Raw genomic sequence first — 20,426 nt, 5'->3', positions numbered from 1 at the left:
AAATAAATCACTTTCTTCAGTTTGAACCCCTGTCCTGTGTTCATGAGGAGACCAACTCCGTATAATTTCATTGGTAACAGAAGAGGAAAAAATACTATTAATCACATTTAATCTAAACACAACAGCCGCAAGAACTTCTGACTAGGCATTCAGCTATGCAGTGTTGAATGCTCTCTGTTCCCTCCTGTTTCCCCATTTTTTGTTCCAGTTTAAAACATTTCATGAACACAGAACTCACACACTGACCACTAACGTTGAATTGTATGTTATAGATATTCCTGCAAATAGATTCTGCTAGTTTTGAGATATACAAATGACATGAGAAGACCCGGTCTACATCAGGGGTCGGCAAGCTTTACCTCGCCTGGGCTGGTTCACTCTCACGGAGATCGCTCCGTGGGCAGGATCACGTGTGTACACACAGGACTCACCGAACGGACGGCTCAGTTTGGGGGCAGCTCAGTTAAATGACCCCTGTGAGCCGCTTGCGGCCCATGGGACATAGATTGCCGACCCGTGGTCTACATATTTGCATCATTTAGTGGTCCTATGATCCTTGTTTTTAAAAGCAAATAAAAGTTATTCCAAAAAGAAAATAAAAAGGCAACACACGGAGGACGCAGGATCAGGATTCGGTTCCAGAGATGTGTGTGGATAAGCCTGATCCATGGAATATACGACTGTTTTCCTAGCTCAAAATGCCTGCAGATTACAAAGGCGCAGGCAGGCAGGCAGGCAGGTGGAGGAGCCCCAAAAAGTGCTCCCCTTCTCCATCTCCATCTGCCTGCCTGCCTGCCTCCCCCGACCCCCACGCTGAGCAAAACCCAATACCTCTCCAGCTCCTTCCATCCACGTCCCCATTTTCACTCCCCTGGGACTTACCAGATCTCTCGGAGGTCCCTGGGAGGGAATGCTCTGAGGTTGTGGGGAGGGAAGCAGGAGACAGCCGGACCAGGTCAACCGTCCATCTTCCCCCTTCCATCCTCGCTAGCTTTGCAGGATCCATCTCTTTCATCCTTCCTGAGGAGTCAATGAGCCAAAACAAGCTGCAGGGTTCTGGGAGAGAGGAAGAAGCAAAGGGAGCCTCAGAGGCCCTGCAGGGATTCTCTTGCCCTAGATATTCTCCTGCCCCTGGAGAAGCACAAATGGGGCAGCCCCTTCTCAAGAGAAGCCCCATTTCTAAACATCTCCAGTGATTCCAATTTCTTCTGTATGCTCCTCACCCCACTTCGTAAGGCTGGCATGGTCTGCACAGTAGTGACCTGAGAGTAGATCCCATTGAACTCAGTGGGGATAACTGACAGAACTTAGTGCAAAAACCAGTCACCATCCTGTCCCCAAGCCTGAAAACTGCAACCCCAGAGCATGGGCAGAAAAGAGCAGAGTAGATATTACATGTAGGTGCCCCCATGCTAGGTGCTTTGTATGGAGAGCACCGTTGACACACTTTAGAAGCCTCTCATTGCAAGCCAGGCAGATGTTGTGCCCGTATTTAATAATAATAATAATAATAATAATAATAATAATAATAATAATAATAATTTATTATTTATATCCCGCCTCTGTCAGGGGTTGCATGGGGACCAAATCTTTGGGGAAGATTTGAGGATACAATTTGCTGTTTTCCCCCCAGAGCTCCTGATGGAATTTACGTGTAGTTTATTGGATCCTGAAGCCTGGACCACCATTCCTAAGTACTTATAGTTTAAGACTTGTTCTAGTTTATGGCCTTGGAGTTCCCAGCTTCTAAGCTTTGGTTATTCCCCGAAAGCGATAATTTAACTCACGGTGTTATATCTAGTGGACTGGATCTGGAGCACAAAGGGTCAAGTTTTGCTTGCATGAGGCCTTTGCTCCTTCTTCAGACTTATCAGTCAGGAACGTAAGCGGTCAAATCTGGAGAGTATTTCATTCTGGGCGTCTTGTGGCAGAGCACAGAAGGATTGTAATAAATTCTTTTCAGTTCTGTCAATGAGGTCATTTTCCAGATTCCTCAAGTACAAGGACCCTGGGGTGTCTGAGCTATCGGGGCCTGGTAGGGTCCCCAGGATCTCCTGCAATGCTTTTACAAAGTTTTGGTAGAAGAATATTCCCAGATAAAACAAGAGATACCCCCCCCACACACACATTGATAGTTTTCCATTCAAGAAGAGTTGTGGGTATGTTAAAATCTCAGACGCTGTAGCTGGCGCTATTGGGCTCCCTCAAAATTGCAGAGGTTTGTACTGCAGAGATCTGTATGGAATTTAAGAACTGATCTGATGATCCAGCAGGGAGCCTTACCAGAGAGTCCAGGATCCCACACTTCACCCCCTTGACTTCCTCCTGCAGAGCTCTCTGGTCAGGATCCAGCAACGCCCAGTCTTTGTGTGTGAAATGAAAAGCTATGTCTTCAAAACACACTGGACCCTAAGAGAGAAAGGGAGAATGATGATCTTCTACACATTGCTCTGTTCTTTTCTGCCTCTTAATAGCTGCGCTGTTTTAATTCTATTCTTTTCCTGCATGCTTATTTCAACATTTTAATGGAACAATTTTAATGATGGGTATTAATATTTGTGAGAGCTGGACCATAAAAAAAGGCTGATTGCCGAAGAATTGATGCTTTTGAATTATGGTGCTGGAGGAGACTCTTGAGAGTCCCATGGACTGCAAGGAGATCAAACCTCTCCATTCTGAAGGAAATCAGCCCTGAGCGCTCACTGGAAGGACAGATCGTGAAGCTGAGGCTCCAATACTTTGGCCACCTCATGAGAAGAGAAGACTCCCTGGAAAAGACCCTGATGCTGGGAAAGATGGAGGGCACAAGGAGAAGGGGACGACAGAGGATGAGATGGTGGGACAGTGTTCTCGAAGCTACAAACATGAGTCTGACCAAACTGCGGGAGGCAGTGGAAGACAGGAGTGCCTGGCGTGCTCTGGTCCAGGGGGTCACAAAGAGTCAGGCACGACTAAACAACAATTAATCTTTGTGTAAATGGGGGAATTCCACACTGTAATAATTTTATGGTTATGATTATACGGCACTCATCTTCACATAATTCTTCAAAGTGTTCCCATTTTCCAGATGGAAGGACCTCCTCTCTCGGCATCTGGTGTGGTGGACTCCCCCCCCCCAACCTCCTCAAGCCAACTTCAGGGGGCACCAGGAGGGGGAGGAGAGGGAAAGCCCCATTGTGCATTGTGAGGGGGGGAATGGTTGGTTAGTTGGCCTCCATCTGTCTTGGGAGACCATGGAAGAGAGTGCCTTTGGGAGTGAGATCCAGCTGTTGGAAGGTAACAGCGCCAGCCGTGGGTGTGGAGAGCGACAGGAGAGAGACATGTGTTGTTGCATCTGGGACAGAGGAAGTGGTCCGGTTTTGCTGCTGCAGATGCAGAAGGGCTTTTCTTCTCCCTGTGCTCAAAGCCCCCTCCCCAAAAGGAAGGCAGCATCTGGATCCCAAGGAAGAACAGTCTTTTTCCTTTCTTTTCGGAATAACATTTGGGGGGGGTTATTAACAAGGATTGTAGGAATAATGAAAGATACAGATAAATAGACTTGAGTCTTTTCATGCCATTTGTATCACAAAAATAGCAGGAGGATCTCTGACATATAGTTCATTATTGCTGGTCGCTGTATGAGTTCTTGGTTGGTGAATTAAACAGAAGCAGAAAAAATGGAGATAGGACAGAACAGAGTTTACAGAACAGCCCACATTGCATAGCCAAATGGCTAGTCAGGAGTCCTTGTGGGTGTGTTCCTGTGTCCAAGGCGTTGGGAGTAGAGGGGAAAGTGCCTGGTTCATCTCTGTGGGGAGAGGGAATTCCCCAGCGAAGGATCCGCCACCAGGGGAAACTACCAAGAGGGCCCCCTCTGCCAACCTGAACACGCAAGAGGGTTCCTGAACACCCAGGAAGGTCTGTAGGGAATCACAGGATCTGTGAGGTGGAAGTCATTGGCCAAGGTGTTGAATTCAGGCTTTTCTCTGTGGCAAGGTTACATCTAGGATTCACTGGCTGCTGTTCTTCAGCAAGAGTTTGCTTCAGCCAAATCCAGTTCACATCTGCACACGTCCAACACAAGGTAGGAGGTTTGGATGGAACTGAGAGCAACACGAGTCACCCCAGTAGCAGTGTCTGAGTCCTTTTTCCATGCCATGTGGAAAGAGCACCAGATCTTGACCAGGGGGACATTTTTGTCAATGTCTGACACTTTCCCCGCAAGCTGCTCAAGAAAGTTTTTATGGTTTTCTTTTTACCATTGTTGATCTGCAGTGTTGAGGGTCATGGGCCCAGTGACTAGTGATTCAGACTCAAGTGCCTTCAAATAGGCAGGCCATGAGGAGGACCTCCCGAACAAGGGTCTATGGATGCTTTCTTCTTCTTTCTCTTCCTCTTCTTTAATGTGTTTACTTTTAAGTACAGTGGTACCTCGGGTTACAAACACTCCGCTAACCCAGAAGTAATACCAAAAACAAACAAGATGAATTTTAACAGGGAGAAATGTAAAGTATTGCACTTGGGCAAAAAAAATGAGAGGCACAAATACAAGATGGGGGACACCTGGCTTGAGAGCAGTACATGTGAAAAGGATCTAGGAGTCTTGGTTGACCACAAACTTGACATGAGCCAACAGTGTGACGCGGCAGCTACAAAAGCCAATGCAATTCTGGGCTGCATCAATAGGAGTACAGTGGTGCCTCGCAAGACGAAATTAATTCGTTCCGCAAGTCTCTTCGTCTTGCGATGCACGGTTTCCCATAGGAATGCATTGAAAATCAATTAATGCGTTCCTAGGGAAACCGCCTTCAGACCAGGTCCGGGGACAGTCTGTCCCTGGACCTCTTCTGAAGGCTGGGGGGGGGGGACAAGGGCTTTTCTTCCCACCCCCAGCATTTTAAAAAACCCTGGGACAGCAGAGGACTTCTCCGCTGTCCGGGCGATCTTAAAATGCTGGCGGGCAGCATTTTAAAATCGCCCCGGGACAGCGGAGGACTTCTCCGCTGTCCGGGGCGATTTAAAAGCCCCTGGGAAGGCAGGCAGGGGGGACAAAGACTTTCGCCCCCTGCCCGCCTTCAGAAGGTGTTCCCGCCCCCCCCGCCCCGCTTTGGAGCAGCGCTCCGGATCCCAGCGGCGGGGGCAGGTGTTCCCGCCCCCCTGCCCGGCTTCGGAGGAGGTCCGAGGACAGTGGGGAAGACGCGCTGCGCTTCCCCGCTGTCCCGGAGATTTCCCTATGGGCTGTCATCTTGCGAAGCAAGCCCATAGGGAAATTCGTCTTGCGAAGCGCCTCCAAAACGGAAAACCCTTTCGTCTAGCGGGTTTTCCGTCTTGCGAGGCGTTCGTCTTGCGGGGCACCACTGTATAGCATCTGGATCAAGGGAAGTAATAGTGCCACTGTATTCTGCTCTGGTCAGACCTCACCTGGAGTACTGTGTCCAGTTCTGGGCACCACAGTTCAAGAAGGACACTGACAAACTGGAACGTGTCCAGAGGAGGGCAACCAAAATGGTCAAAGGCCTGGAAACGATGCCTTATGAGGAACGGCTAAGGGAGCTGGGCATGTTTAGCCTGGAGAAGAGGAGGTTAAGGGGTGATATGATAGCCATGTTCAAATATATAAAAGGATGTCACATGTCCCTTCTCCTCTCCCCTTTCCCGCCTTTTCCGTTCCCCTCAGCTCACGGGCGCGGCGGATTTCGAGATCCCCTTGCGGCATGACGTCACCCACCAGCCGTTGGATTGAGGGAGCGGAGGAGGCGCGGCTCAAGACCGCCCTCATCCGAGAGGGTTAGGGCGCAGGCGCAGAAGCGGGCGACATGGAAGAAAAGGAGGCGAGCTGGAATCCTAGAGAGGCCAGGAAGTGGGGGCGGGGGTCCCCGGTCCTCCAGAGCGGAAGCCCCTCCTCCTTCGTCCTCTGCCAAGGCTGCCTGGTGGCCCCTCCTGGGATCCAGTGAGTCTCCTCTCTCTTTCCCCTTGGGGCGCCTGGGGGAGAAGGGGGTCCCAGGGCTGCAGGGGGAGGATGCCCAAGGGGGGGGAGCATCCTCTTCTTCCTTTGCCCCTTTGGGGAGGGAAAAAGTGGCATGCCAATGCCCCCCCCTTCTGAGGGAGGAGCCCCCACCAGGCCGTCCTTTGCTTCTGGAACAGCCTTTCCCCCTACACGCTGCTGCCTTACAAGGGGTCCCCACCCTCCCCAGAAGAAAGCCCCTCTCTGTGGGCTCCTGCTCTCCATAGAGGGGGGAACTGGGTGCGTTCGGCTCATGAAGGGTTAAAAGGAACTAAGCTGGATTCCTAGAGAAGGGAGGACAAGGGGGCGGGGTCCCTCAGAGCAAAAGCCCCCCCCCCCGTCTTGAAAGGGGAGGGGTTGCTTTTCTCTCTCTCCTTTGCCAGAGCTGTCTGGGTCCCCCTTCTGGGATCTGCAGTCTTCCCCCTTGGGGTGCCTTGCATAGAAGGGGGGTCCCCAGGCTGTAGGATGAAGGTGCATGGGGGGGGGGCAGAGACCCAAATCAACGAGCTTTCCCTGCACCCTCATCAAACTACAGTTCCCCTGATTCTTTGGAGGAAGCCAGTACTCTTTAAAGTGGCCTTATCCTGCTTTGTAGATGGGGGGGGGGCTGTGTTTGCCTTTTTCCTTTCTTTTGGAATAACTCTTAATGGGGTCACGTAAACAAGGATAATGGGAACAGTAAATGATACAAATGAATAGACTGAGTCAGTCAGTAAAGCATGAGACTCTTAGACTCCTAGTCATGGGTTTGTGCCTCAAGTTGGGTGAATATTTCTGCATCACAGGGGGCTGGACTAGATGGTCGTCAGGGTCCCTTCCCATTCAATAGTCTTCCGATTGTAAATCCTCTCCCTTCATTTGTATATCACAAAATATCATAATAAATGTGCAGGGATATCTGCAACATATTTCATTATTAGTGGTCACTGTACAGTGGTACCTCGGGTTAAGTACTTAATTCGTTCCAGAGGTCCATTCTTAAGCTGAATCTGTTCTTAACCTGAAGCACCACTTTAGCTAATGGGGCCTCCTGCTGCTGCTGCGCCGCCGGAGCATGATTTCTGTTCTTAACCTGAGGTACTATTTCTGGGTTAGCGGAGTCTGTAACCTGAAGCGTCTGTAACCTGAGGTACCACTATACTGAGTTCATTCATTCATTCCCCACCCATCTGGCTTGGTTTCCCCAGCCACTCTGGGCAGCTCCCAACTGAATATTAAAAACACAATACAGCATTAAACATTAAAAACTTCCCTAAACAGGGCTGCCTTCAGGTGTCTTCTAAAAGTCTGGTAGTTGTTTATTTCCTTGACATCTGACAGAAGGACGTTCCACAGGGCAGGCGCCACCACCAAGAAGGCCCTCTGCCTGGTTCCCTGGAACCTCACTTCTCACAGCGAGGGGACCTCCAGAAAGCCCTTGGCACTGGACCTCAGTGTCTGGGCAGAACAATAGGGGTGAAGACGCTCCTTTAGGTATACAGGACCAAGGCCGTTTAGGGCTTTAAAGGTCAGCACCAACACTTTGAATGTGCTCGGAAACGTACTGCCACTCCCAGTCACCAGTCTAGCTGCCGCATTCTGGATTAATTCCAGTTTCTGAGTCACCTTCAAAGGTAGCCCTACGTAGAGCACATTGCAGTAGTCCAAGCGGGAGATAAAACTAGAGCATGCACCAATCTGGCAAGACAGTCCGCGGGCAGGTAGGGTCTCAGCCTTCATACCAGGTGGAGCTGATAAACAGCTGCCCTGGACACAGAGTTGACCTGCATCTCCATGGACAGCTGTGAGTCCAAAATGACTCCCAGGCTGCACACCTGGTTCTTCAGGGGCACAGTTACCCCATTCAGGACAAGGGAGTCCCCCACACCCACTTGTCCCCTGTCCCACCAAAACAGAACTTCTGTCTTGTCAGGATTCAACCTCAATCCGTTAGCCACCATCCCTCCTCCAACCACCTCCAGACACTCACACAGGACCTTCACGGTCCAGAAGGAAGTTATGGTTGATGGTATCAAAAGCCGCTGAGACCCAGCTAGGAGAATAATTGCTCTACTGATGCAGAAACATTTTTAATGTTTGATGCCTTACTGTGTTTGATGTTCATCTTATTGGAAGCCGCTCAGAGTAGCTGAGATAACCCAGTCAGATGGGCGGCATAATAGTAGTAGTAGTTGTAGTAGTAATGTATTACTATTACTATGCTTAAATTTTTATTTAGACCAGCCAGACTGAGCCAAATTCTGATGATTTGTGTGTGTGTTTTCTGCAGATAATAACTTCTTCTTATACTTAAATTTAGACCAGCCAGAGTAAGACAAATTCTGATGGTGTGTTGTTGTTTTTCTGGAGTCTTTATTTTTCTCTCACGGAGCTGTAATAAGTTTAAAAACAGCTTAAAACAACTTACAACCACAATATGTTCAGAGCCTGGGCTTTAGTGCAGTGCAGCCTTGATTGCTAGCAAAAGCCATCCACGTTTGTCTGGGGACATTTTTCTGATCCTGACACAGTGCCAATTTTATAACAGAACAATGCATTTGCTTTGTAGGGTTTGCCAGCACCTCTAATTCAGACGGGAAGAACTTTGCAGAAGAAAAAAGGGACTCCTTCTCATCTCTTGGAAGTTTTCTGAGACTACAGATGGATGAGCAAGACTCGGCTGGACCTAAAGCAGGAATAGGCTCGGCCACTGAAGATGGGAGCACTGAGGAATTCTGGGAAAACGCTATGCGGAAGATCCTATGTGAGGAGGACACCCTCTGCTCAGATGTGCAGAGCCAGCAGTTCAAGCAATTCTACCAGGCGGCCAAAGGACCCCGAGAGGTTTGCAGCCGACTCTACCACCTTGTCTGTCAGTGGCTGAAGCCAGAAAGGAACACGAAAGCTGAGATGCTGGACCTGGTGATCTTGCAGCAGTTCCTGGCTGTCCTTCCACCTGAGCTAGAGAGCTGGGTGAGGGAATGTGGAGCGGAGACCAGTTCCCAGGCAGTGGCTCTCACTGAAGGTTTCCTCCTGAGTCAGGCAGAGGAGAGGAAGCAGGCAGAGCAGCAGGTGAGAGAGACTTTCCTCTGGAAACTCCCAAGGGGCTCCAAACCAGAGCAAGAGTATCCCAAAATGTGGTACTAATGTCCTATCCCTTTATGGATCGGATCCAAGGAATGAGATCCGCTACCCCTAAAGTGCTTGCCTCTACCATTGCTTTTCTAATCCCCCTTCCCATTTTGTTTTGAATCTTTGTTGCTCTTTCAGGTTCAGGATCTGTTGACAGAAATGGGTCCTGATTCCTCTGAGGCAGAGAGGACTCTGATGGACACCAGAGAGAGACCACTAGGTAAGGAGCGAGTTATTTCTCTCCTTGGTCACATCCTGGGGATTTGGAAATTAATCTGTCAGTTCTTTCCGTCTTTTGTGGGGAGGCAGTTGGGGCCAAGAGCCCAAAGGAGGTGGGATATATTTTTACATAACGAAAAGACGAAAGGTGTACGGATGTCAAAAGGCACTCAATAGGGTAGACTTCTTGAGAGGTACACCTGTAATTAAAGATACACTCCTGAACATCGGAGAAAAGCAGGCATTCATGGCTTCCCACTTCTCTTTGTCTCTGGAAGGTGACAGGATGATGCCCACAAGACCTCCTCATCTGTCTTTTCATGAGCCTGAAGGGGATGCAGCAGCTATGGAAGCAGATCAGGTAGGGGGCAGGAGACATGTAGGGAGAGAGGCTGAGGGGTGGGGCTGGCAGGGCGACTCCCTCTACCTCCTGGCTCCTGTCAACGGTGCCCTGAAGAAAATGAGGAAATGCCATTCAAGATGGTTTATGTGCTGAGAATATGGAACATCCACCTCATCCTTATCGCCTTCTCAATGTCGCCAATATTATTTATCAGCAGTTGCTGTTTTGTTTCTATATTTACATTGAAGACTAAATAGGTTTCTAAGCAGTTGACAAACCATAAAAATGGGCCAGGATTTATCTAACTAACCCCATCACCCTTATTTGTTTAGGATTTGGTATGCTTTGAGGATGTCGCCGTTCATTTCACGGACAAGGAGTTGGCGTTGCTGGATCCTGACCAGAGAGCTCTGCATGAGGAGGTCATGGAGGAGAATCGTGGGCTCCTGGATTCTCTGGGTAAGGCTCTCTGAGGATCATCATATCTGTTTTGAAATTCCATAAATCTCTCCTTGCGATGAATCTCCAAGGTTTGGCTGGAAGTCAGTAGCACTATCTACACCACCTGGAAATCTAACGCCCCCAGAAATCACTTGGAATGAGGGGCGATTGGCGGTGTTGTCTGTGAATATCCATCAGAGTGGGTAGGGAGGTTGAAGTAGCTTCTGCCAGATTTGTGTTTTTGCTTCTGTTGATTTTGGTTGACTAAAGAGATAACTGACAATGGATACAGAGCAGATTCCATGATTGGGCCAAACAAAATTAATTGAATCTCAGGTTCCCATAAATATATCAGCTAACACCAGCAAACAAAGGCAGTGAACTCCATAGTAAAAATTCCCATCTAATTCCCTTTAGTTATTCCTCTTTCACAGTTGTTCATTGGCAATGTTGAAGAATGAACAGTTGTGAACGGTTGTTCTTCCTGAGGCTCTAATTACTGTATTTTTCGCACCATAGGACGCACCGGACAATAGGACTCACCTTGTTTTAGAGGGGGGAGAACAAGAAAAAAAAAATATCCCCCTCTCTGCCCAGCGCCTCTTCAGCGAAGCGGCAGGAGGCGCTGCGCAGAGAGGGGAAGAATTTTACCCCTCTAAAACAAGGTGCCATTTAAGGTGCGTTCAGTCGCCTTCAGGCGGCTACCTTGGAAGGCTGGAGAGAGAGAGGGGTCGGTGCGCACCGACCCCTCTCACTCTCCAGGCTTCAGGTTCCTTTCAACCTGCTCTTTGGGGCTGGCGGGGGGAAGCCCGCCGCCAGCCCCAAAGAGCAGGTCAAGGAGCAGCGGAAAGGCGCGCAGCGGAGAGGCTGCTGCCATAGTTGCACGTCACCTCTCCAGCTGGGAGAGGGTCGCGGGACTATGGCTTCTTTAGCCCCGCACGCACTCTCCCAGCTGGAGAGGTGGCGCGCGGCTAAAGAGGCTCCTGCCATAGCCGTGCGCCACCTCTCCAGCCGGAAGAGGGTAAGCGGGGCTATGGCGTCTTCGCTCCATAGGACACACACACATTTCCCCTTCATTTTTGAAGGGGAAAAAGTGTGTCCTATAGAGCGAAAAATACGGTAGTTTCTCTCTATATATATAAATAAGTGTTACAATACCACTTAAAATCTATATAATAACGTATAGAAGTGAAATTGATTTTATTTGATCTGTTATACTGTATTTTTCCAACATTCTTTTCCTCTTTCAAAAATTATTCTTCCACACTTTTCTCTTTTTATTCATTCCTCTTATCATATTATATTTTCATGAATGTAAAACATTTAAATAAAATGTTAATGTTTAAAAATTATTGTTTTTTACATTCCAGGGGGTGATGAATTGGAAATTAGTAACAAGGGGGACCAGGACAGAATCCACACAGTGAAGAAGCCATATAAATACTTGGAGAGTAAAGAGAACTTTAGTCAGAGTTCCCAGTCCACTTCTCATCAAAGAAATCCCATTGGAAAGAAACCCTATCAGTGCTTGGAATGTGGAAAGAGCTTCAATCAGAGCACCCATCTCACGTCTCATCAAAGAATTCATACTGGGGAGAAACCCTACCAGTGCAAGGAATGTGGAAAAAGCTTCAGATGGAAGATCAGTTTCATTTCTCATCAGAGAATTCATACAGGGGTGAATCCATATCAGTGCTTGGAATGTGGAAAGAGCTTCAATCAGAGCACCCATCTCACTTCCCATAAAAGAATTCATTCTGGGGAGAAGCCCTACCAGTGCAAGGAATGTGGAAAGAGCTTCAGGTGGAAGGTCGGTTTCATTTGTCATCAGAGAATTCATACAGGGGAGAATCCATATCAGTGCTTGGAATGTGGAAAAAGCTTCAGTCAGAGCACACATCTCACTTCTCATCAAAGAATTCATACTGGGGAGAAACCCTATCAGTGCCAAGAATGTGGAAAGAGCTTCAGTCAGAGCGCCTCTCTTACTTCCCATCAGAGAACTCATACTGGAGAGAAACCCTATCAGTGCTTAGAATGTGGAAAGAGCTTCACCTGGAAGAACAATCTCACTTCCCACCAAAGAATTCATACAGGGGAGAAACCCTATCAGTGCTTCGAATGTGGAAAGAGCTTCAGCCACAACCACAGTCTCGCTTCCCATCAAAGAATTCATACAGGCGAGAAACCCTATCAGTGCTTGGAATGTGGAAAGAGCTTCAGTAAGAATGCCCATCTCACTTCCCATCAAAGAAGTCATACAGGGGAGAAACCTTATCAGTGCTTTGAATGTGGAAAGAGCTTTAGTCACAAAAACAGTCTGACATCCCATCGAAGAAGTCATACAGGGGAAAAACCCTATAAGTGCTTTGAATGTGGAAAAACTTTCAGAAAGAGCTCAGATCTCACTACCCATCAAATAATTCATACTGGAGAGAAACCCTATCAGTGCTTGGAATGTGGAAAGAGCTTCAGTCAGAAGTGTGGTCTCATTTTTCATAAAAGAATTCATACAGGGGAGACACCCTATCAGTGCTTGGAATGTGGAAAGAGCTTCAGTCACAACGGCTCTCTCACTTCCCATCAAAGAATTCATACAGGGGAGAAGCCTTATCAGTGCTTGGAATGTGGAAAGAGCTTCAGCCAGAGTAGCCATCTGACATCCCATCAAAGATTTCATACAGGGGAAAAACCCTATCAATGTTTGGAATGTGGAAAGAGCTTCCGTCACAGCTACAATGTCACTTCTCATCAAAGAATTCATACAGGGGAGAAACCATATCAATGTTTGGAATGTGGAAAGAGCTTCACTCAGAAGAGTAGTCTCACTTCTCATCAAAGAATACATAAAGGCGAGAAACCATATCAGTGCTTGGAATGTGGATATAACTTCAGTAGTAGCAGCAATCTTACTTCCCATCAAAGAATTCATACAGGGGAGAAACCCTATCAGTGTCAGGAATGTGGAAGGAGCTTCAGTCACAATTCCTCTCTCACTTCCCATCAGAGAATTCATACTGGAGAGAAACCCTTTCAGTGCTTCGAATGTGGAAAGTGCTTCAGCCACAGCTACAAACTCACTTCCCATCAAATAATTCATACAGGGGAGAAACCATTTAAATGTCAAGAGTGCGGAAAGAGATTCACACAGAGCACAGGTCTCACATCCCATCAAAAGATTCATATGGTGCAGAAACCATATCATTGCTTGGAATGTAGAAAGTGGTTCAGTCGGAAGGATAGTCTCATTTCCCATCAAAGAATTCATACAGGGGAGAAACCCTATCATTGCTTGGAATGTGGAAAGAGCTTCCGTCACAACTCCACTCTCTCTTCCCATCAAAGAACTCACTCTGGGGAGAAAGCATAGCAATTGCTGTGTTGTGATTGTATTTTAGTAGACTATAATTTGTATCGCAACAGTGTTCTTGTGCTTCTTCAACCCAGCAGAGAAGTCAGACCTGCCTCTCAAATCCATGGAGTGCAAACCTGGTGTCCCATATTATTCATCCTATGTATCCAGATCTGCAAGGTGGAATCAGTGGCCAAGGTGTTGATTTCAGACTTTTCTTTGTGGGAAGGTTAGGTCTAGAAATCTCTCACTACTCTTCTCCTTGATCCTTAAAAGTCCTTAGCGCATGCCAGGAGCAAAGAATTGCATCCACGAGGGAGAAAGAGTTCTCTGTATATTACATGTTGTGAACAGCAGTAAGCAGTTTGCTTCAGCCAAATCCAGTTCTCCTCTGCACACATATGATACATGGAAGGAGACTTAGACTGAACAGAGATTCAGAGCAGTGTGATTCACCCCAGTGGCAACGTCTGACACCTTTTTCCATTCCTGTTGAGTGAGCACCAGATCTTGACCGGGGGACATTTTTTGTCATTGTGTGGCATAAATTCCTTGAACTGGCGACCCTGTTTCCCTTCCTCCTTAGTGTTAGTGGAGTGTCAATCCGTCACAACAGATGAAGTATTTTTAGGGTTACTTCTTCATTGAAATTTCTCTCTGCCTGTTGAGGTCAGGCAGCAACCTTGACTGTACTCTTTTTGATCCTTGCTTAAAATATTTTGTTATACAAACATTTCCAGAAATAGAGGTATTGATTTGTTTTAATATTATACATTTAATATTAATGTTTTTACTGTTTTCTTCCATTTTTTATTTATTTTTCTCTTATATCTCACCAACAAAACATACTATGTTAACGTCATAGACAAATACTACTACTACTTCTACTACTAATAATAATAATGGCATATCTATATTATTCTAAATTATTTAAATCCTATACAGTATATCTTTACTTTTACTTCCCTTCCACTCTTTCCATGGTTTCCTGTCTGCACCTGTTATGATTCTTGGTGTAAAATGTTTCTATATAATCTGTATATGATATCCAGTCAGCTTTCAAGTCTTTTATCATATTTCTTTCTTAACCTGTTTGTCATATTGGCTACTTTGATATATATATTTAGTATTTTGAGATGCCATTCTTCTTTTGATGGGACATTTTTGTGTAATTAGAATTTGAGTGAATGTCCTCCCGTACATCCATAAGTTAATTTTTATTTTACTTTTTAGATTTCTGTCATTATTCCCAGAAGAAAAGCTTGTGGATTATTGGGTACTGTTTCTAAAAAAGCTTTTCTTAAGCTCATTGTACACCATCTCCCCAAATTTTTTGTTACCCTACAACATGAACACCATAAGTGATCAAATGTACCAACTGTTCCCTTACATTTCCAATTACATTTCCAATTATACTTTTAGATCTAAACATTTTGGCTAGTCTGTTTGGTGTCAAATACCACCTGTGGATCATTTTTAAATACTTCTTTAGAGCATAGCTGACAATGAATTTGATTTGTTTTCTACAATTGCACCCATAAATTTAAATCACTATTGTGACCCACATCCCACCCCAACTTATCAAAGATGATTTCGCTAGCTCTTCTTTCGTTTCCCACTCAAACAATATTTTATGCATTTTACAGAGGTTTTTAACCGTACATCTTAATATCTTTTTCAAATTGTGATTCTTGTTCTGTAAATCTGTTTTTTGTCTGCCTTAAATCTTGAGTTAATTTGATTATAGTTTAGCCAGCCCAACACATTTTTTTCCTAATTTCATTTTTGTTTCTGCCTCAAGTCTAACAGATGTAGCTACCCCATTTGTAACCCATATTGATTTTTTCCTTGTCTTTGCTTCTATTGAGGATACCCACCTTGGTGTTTTGTTTTCCAGAAAGTTTCTATGTTTTCCCCAAACTCTAATTATTTTGTCCTGGTAACATGATTTTGTTGTTTAGTCATTTAGTCGTGTCCGACTCTTCGTGACCCCATGGACCAGGACATGCCAGGCACTCCTGTCTGTTGTATTTGCAGAGTCCTGTACACAGCGGAAGGATGAGCAGTACATGCCACATGCTTAACTTTGCTTTATTTTCAGTTCAATGTTGAGAGATTACAAACATGCATCTTGCCTCTGCGGGAGCAGAGAAGCTACCAGCCTTCTCCTCGGAACAAAGAACACCAAGAGAAGAGTGAAAAACAGGAAACCAGTGTACGTCACATCCAGTCTTCCATTCCCGTGGGAAGCCCAACAGTACTCTGACTGTGGAATACAAAACATTGTCCCGTGACAAGCACTTCGCTGCACAGTGAAGAAAGCAGAAACCAACATCCTCCCCCTTTCTGTGAACATCACTGGGCAGCGTGTTCGTACAATATCAGTACAAACCCAACTTCTGTACATAGGTACAGTGTTGATGCCTTGATACAATCTTGGACAATACATCAGCAGGAATTTCATTACCTGGCATATAGGACACCGTTACAAGTCCCTTCTGAATATGTTCCCTAGCATGTTGCAACTTCAATTGCAAGTGCTTCGTGCTTTGCTTACAACCTTCCGAATTCAGCAAAGCCAAACATGCTTTGTTGTCCTGGTAAACCTGGATTAGACATTTGACAGGAATTTTCATGTCTTTGTACAATTGTAACAACCATTCACAATCCTTAAGTGAATAAGACAGTTCATTCAGTTCAGCTTCACAAGTACTTAAGCTAATTGTTGTTTGCTTCTTGCATGACCAATCAAATAGACCCTGATTGTACATGTAGCAAACTCCAGACGTACTTTTCCTGTCTGTAGTGTCACTTCCAAAACTTGCATCTGCAAAAATCTCAAGACCACCAGACTTGATTGTTAAATCTCAGTCTGTAATGCATAGTGCCTTTCAAATAGCGTGCTATGCGTTTCAGAGCTTTCCAATCCTTAACAGTAGGATTGTTAACTTGTCTGCTTAGCAAATTACAGCTAACAGCAATGTCAGGTTTTGAACATCTGGCAATGAAGTTTAGCTTGCCTAGCACACTTCTGTACAGTGTAGTGTCAGAAAATGCTTCTTCAGTGTCTTCTACCTGATAACCTGTTGTCATCGGTGTGTCTACAGGGTTAGCATCCATCAGGTTCAGTAATTTTCCGTGACTGGTGTACTAGAATGTTACCACTTTGATCTCTTTCTATTTCCAGAGATAGGTAGTTGTTTACCTCACCAAGATCTTTCATGTCAAAATGCTCTTTCAGTTGAGCTAGGGCATTATTGTACATTGTGACATCTTTCCAAAAGAATAAAATATCATCAACATAAAACAAACAATACAGCTTCTTTTGCCCCTCCTCTTTGACAAATACACATGAATCAGCTTTCCCTTGCTGAAAACCTAGAGAAAACAACGCTTCAGTGAGTTTTGTGTGCCAACACCGTGCACTTTGTTTGAGACCATAAAGGGACTTCTTTAGAGCACAAACAAATCCCTGTTTTACCTGTACGCCATCAGGTGGAAGCATATAAAGTGATTCACCTAGAGATCCGTACAAAAATGCTGTATTCACATCGTGGTGACTAACGTGTAGATTCTCTGCAGCTAGCTTGAGCATAAGCCTAATGCTCTCATACCTCATGGTGGGTGAGTAGGTCTCGTTATAGTCTTCACCTGGTACCTGTGCAAAACCTCTGGCTACCAATCTGGCTTTGTGTCTGACTATCTTGCCATTTTGATCTGTCTTCGCTTTGAAGACCCATTTGCTTCCAAGCAGTTTCATTCCTGGAACTACTGGAACTAGCTCCCATGTTTTGTTCCTTTCTAAGGAATCAAGCTCAGCTTTCATGGCATTTAACCATGGCTCAGGTTCCTTTGAATCCAAACCCTGGATTTCTTGGAAACTTGAAGGTTCAAATACCTTCTTGGAGCTTTTAACAGCTGCTACTGCTGTCTTAGCAAATTCATCAGCAAAACTCTTTGGAGGTCTGCCTTTTGTGGCTCTTTGTGACCTGCGAATTAGCCTTAAGTCCTCAACACTTTCCTCTTCTTTCTTAGGAGAAAAGTGGCCTATTGTGAACAATGGTTCTTCCAATTCTTGATCAGAGCTTTCAGAGGGTCGCATAGAGGCTTTCGCACTCTTGAAATCCTCTGAATCATCCGATTCAGTTTCAGACTCAGAATCAGAACCTTCATTTGTGGGTGTGGGTTGTTGCGGCTGCTTTTGCTGTTGCTTATCCTCAGTCTCATCACTGTCATCAGGATAACATTGGAAAATTCCCACATTCTCCCCCCACTTGGCATTGTACTCAACACTTCTTGTGAGCTTAATTGTCTTAGAGTCAGTCATCATTATTCTGTAAGAACCTTTCTGATAACCTAGAAAGATACCATGCAATCCACGCTTGCCTAACTTGGAGCTTTGTGGTGTGTGAACCCGCATGTCAGAACCAAAAATTTTCATGTGTTTGATGTACGGTTTCTTGCCAAACATCATCTCATAGGGGGTACAACCAATCGCTGAAGATAACCTGCGATTGTAACTGTAAACAAAACACGAGAGAGATTCAGCCCAATAACTCTCTGGAAGATTGGCATCATGCAGCAAGATTTTTAACCCTTGAAGCAATGTCTGATTTGCTCTTTCGCAAAGTCCATTCTGCCATGACGACCGAGGACTGGACAAATCGTGTTGAATTCCTTTCTCAGTCAGAAAAGCTTCAAACTGCTGAGAAGTGAATTCTCCCCCACGATCAGTGAAAAGTCTTTATCTTCTTACCATGCACATTTTCCAACCAAGCACAGAATTCCTTGAACCTTGGAAAAGCCTCTGATTTCTGCTTGAGATTGTACACATAAATATACCTGGAAAATGCATCAATGAGAACCATGAAGTACCTATTTCCACCCAAAGAGGGTGATAGAGGACCAACTAAATCAGCATGAACAACCTGGTATGGTTCTGTAGCTTGCCTACTAGACACCTTACCTTTCGCAGCCATTTTCACCTTGTTTGCTGCGCATGCCTTGCACTTCATGTGGTACCTGCAGGGTTTAATAGTCATACCTTCAACCAAGGCAGGCATTTTAGATACTGCCTCATAATGCAAATGACCAAATTTCCTGTGAAAATGGTGAATACATCCTGCATGCAAACTTTTGTTAGAACCTGCAATGCAACAAGTTTCATTCTGCACAACATCATCATAATACAAAACAAACAAACGATCAACACATTCAGCATGCAATACATAATCGTTTTTCTTTGTGATGGTGCATTACTTGTTCTTGAAGGAAACGTCAATGTTCCATTCATTCAGCTGCATAACACTGAGTAGATTGTGTGTGGCATCTGGTACGTAAAGCACATCTTGTATCGACAATCCAAACTGTGAAGAACAACAGTTCCGTAGCCTTGACTGGGGATCGTGTGGTCATCCGCCTGGTGAATCGCACCTTCCTGCGGTGTAAAAGACACGAACAGTCGCTTATCGTTGCACATGTGATGGGTCGCTGCTGAATCAACAACGAAGAAAGATCTAGACGTCTCCTGGACCTTTGCGACCTTTGGAGTGAAGCGTGAGACCATTGCCTTGTGCTGCGTTGTCCTGGACACTGGACCTTTGCCTTTGCTTTGACCTTTTCCACGTGATGAGCTTCCGTTGCGCTGCTCTGTCTTGGCCCTGGGATATCTGCATTCCCTCTTCATATGGCCTAGACGTCCACACGAGTAGCATTTCACTGCCTTCAAAGCTTTGGCGCTATCTGGTGGTTCCACTGCACTCTGGGATGACGTCTGTGAAGACTCCCCCTTACCCATGCAGCTAGCACCCCGGCGGTCTGCTTCATTCAGAATCACGGCAGTAACATAGGCTACTGTGAGCTGAGCAGTTGGCTGAACAGCAATCTGAGTGGCAACGGACTCCCAACTTGGACCCAAAGAATGTAGTATCATGAAGGAATACACAGCCTCTGGAAAGGTGAGCCCTCTCTGTTGCAGCTCATGTCTCAGATTCTGCATCTCCATCAGATGTTTACGCACATCTCCACCTTCAGCAAGAGCCATACCATGCAGCTTGGCATAGTAGTAGATTGAGGAACCAGCTTCTGTCCTCAAGTGAGCCTCTCTTAAAGTGTCCCAAATTTCTCTGGATGTGGTCTTATCACGTAACAGACAGAGCTCTTCTGGGGATACTATCAATGTAAGAGTTCCCATCGCTTTGGAATCCTTAGCTTTCCATTCGTCTGTAATTGGAGCTGGGGGGTTGTCTGTAATAACTTTGTACAGACCCTCTTTCCGCAGAATAGCCTCTGCATAGAGAACCCAGTCCGCATAGTTTTTCTTATTGAGCTTAGGAATCCCAAAAGCATCAGCCAGCTTTGCATCTGCCATCTCCGCGGCGTTTAATCAAGCTGCGTCACTGCTGCTTTCAAACCTCATTCCAAAAGCACTTTCAAAGGAAACCAGTGTACGTCACATCTAGTCTTCCATTCCCGTGGGAAGCCCAACAGTACTCTGACTGTGGAATGCAAAACATTGTCCCGTGACAAGCACTTCGCTGCACAGTGAAGAAAGCAGAAACCAACACTGTCTTCCACTGCCTCCCGCAGTTTGGTCAAACTCATGCTGGTAGCTTCAAGAACACTATCCAACCATCTCGTCCTCTATTGTCCCCTTCTCCTTGCGCCCTCCATCTTTCCCAACATCAGGGTCTTTTCCAGGGAGTCTTCTCTTCTCCTGAGGTGGCCAAAGTCTTGGAGCCTCAGCTTCAGGATATGTCCTTCCAGTGAGCACTCAGGGGTGATTAGAGAAGCTTTTATGTATTCCAGCTTTACTAAAATAGGCAACATAAGGTTTTCTATTGAACAGCTTCTCAAAAGGAGAACATCCCAACTCTGTTGAGACTTTTCTCAACCACACATGAAGATAGGACGCTAGAGATTCGGCCCAATATTCATGTGGCAAATGTGAACTCAGCAATTGCGCATTCATCCCCTTT

At 45.9% G+C, this 20,426-nt stretch overlaps 1 protein-coding gene across 1 annotated transcript; it reads left to right on the top strand.

Annotated features, from left to right (window-relative positions):
* Positions 1 to 5,783: 5,783 nt before the first annotated feature.
* LOC308579639 (uncharacterized protein) lies at positions 5,784 to 14,228 on the top strand. The gene is made up of 6 exons (XM_081214210.1): positions 5,784 to 5,929; positions 8,532 to 9,034; positions 9,233 to 9,314; positions 9,592 to 9,674; positions 9,989 to 10,115; positions 11,468 to 14,228. The coding sequence occupies exons 2-6, from the start codon at positions 8,624 to 8,626 to the stop codon at positions 13,465 to 13,467; spliced, it is 2,703 nt and encodes a 900-aa protein (XP_081070336.1). The 5' UTR covers positions 5,784 to 5,929; positions 8,532 to 8,623; the 3' UTR covers positions 13,468 to 14,228.
* Positions 14,229 to 20,426: the final 6,198 nt, after the last annotated feature.

The sequence above is a fragment of the Podarcis bocagei genome (assembly GCF_964188305.1).
Source record: "Podarcis bocagei genome assembly, contig: HAP1_SCAFFOLD_450, whole genome shotgun sequence".
Taxonomy (NCBI): domain Eukaryota; kingdom Metazoa; phylum Chordata; class Lepidosauria; order Squamata; family Lacertidae; genus Podarcis; species Podarcis bocagei.
The sequence above is the reverse complement of the archived record's forward strand: the minus strand, read 5'-3'. Positions and strand labels throughout refer to the sequence as shown.

Coding starts and splice junctions, on each gene's coding strand:
- LOC308579639 (XM_081214210.1), top strand. CDS start 8,624: ATGGATGAGCAAGACTCGGCTGGACCTAAAGCAGGAATAGGCTCGGCC. Junction 9,675..9,988: donor CAGCTATGGAAGCAGATCAG/GTAGGGGGCAGG, acceptor TTATTTGTTTAG/GATTTGGTATGCTTTGAGGA. Junction 10,116..11,467: donor TGGGCTCCTGGATTCTCTGG/GTAAGGCTCTCT, acceptor TTTACATTCCAG/GGGGTGATGAATTGGAAATT.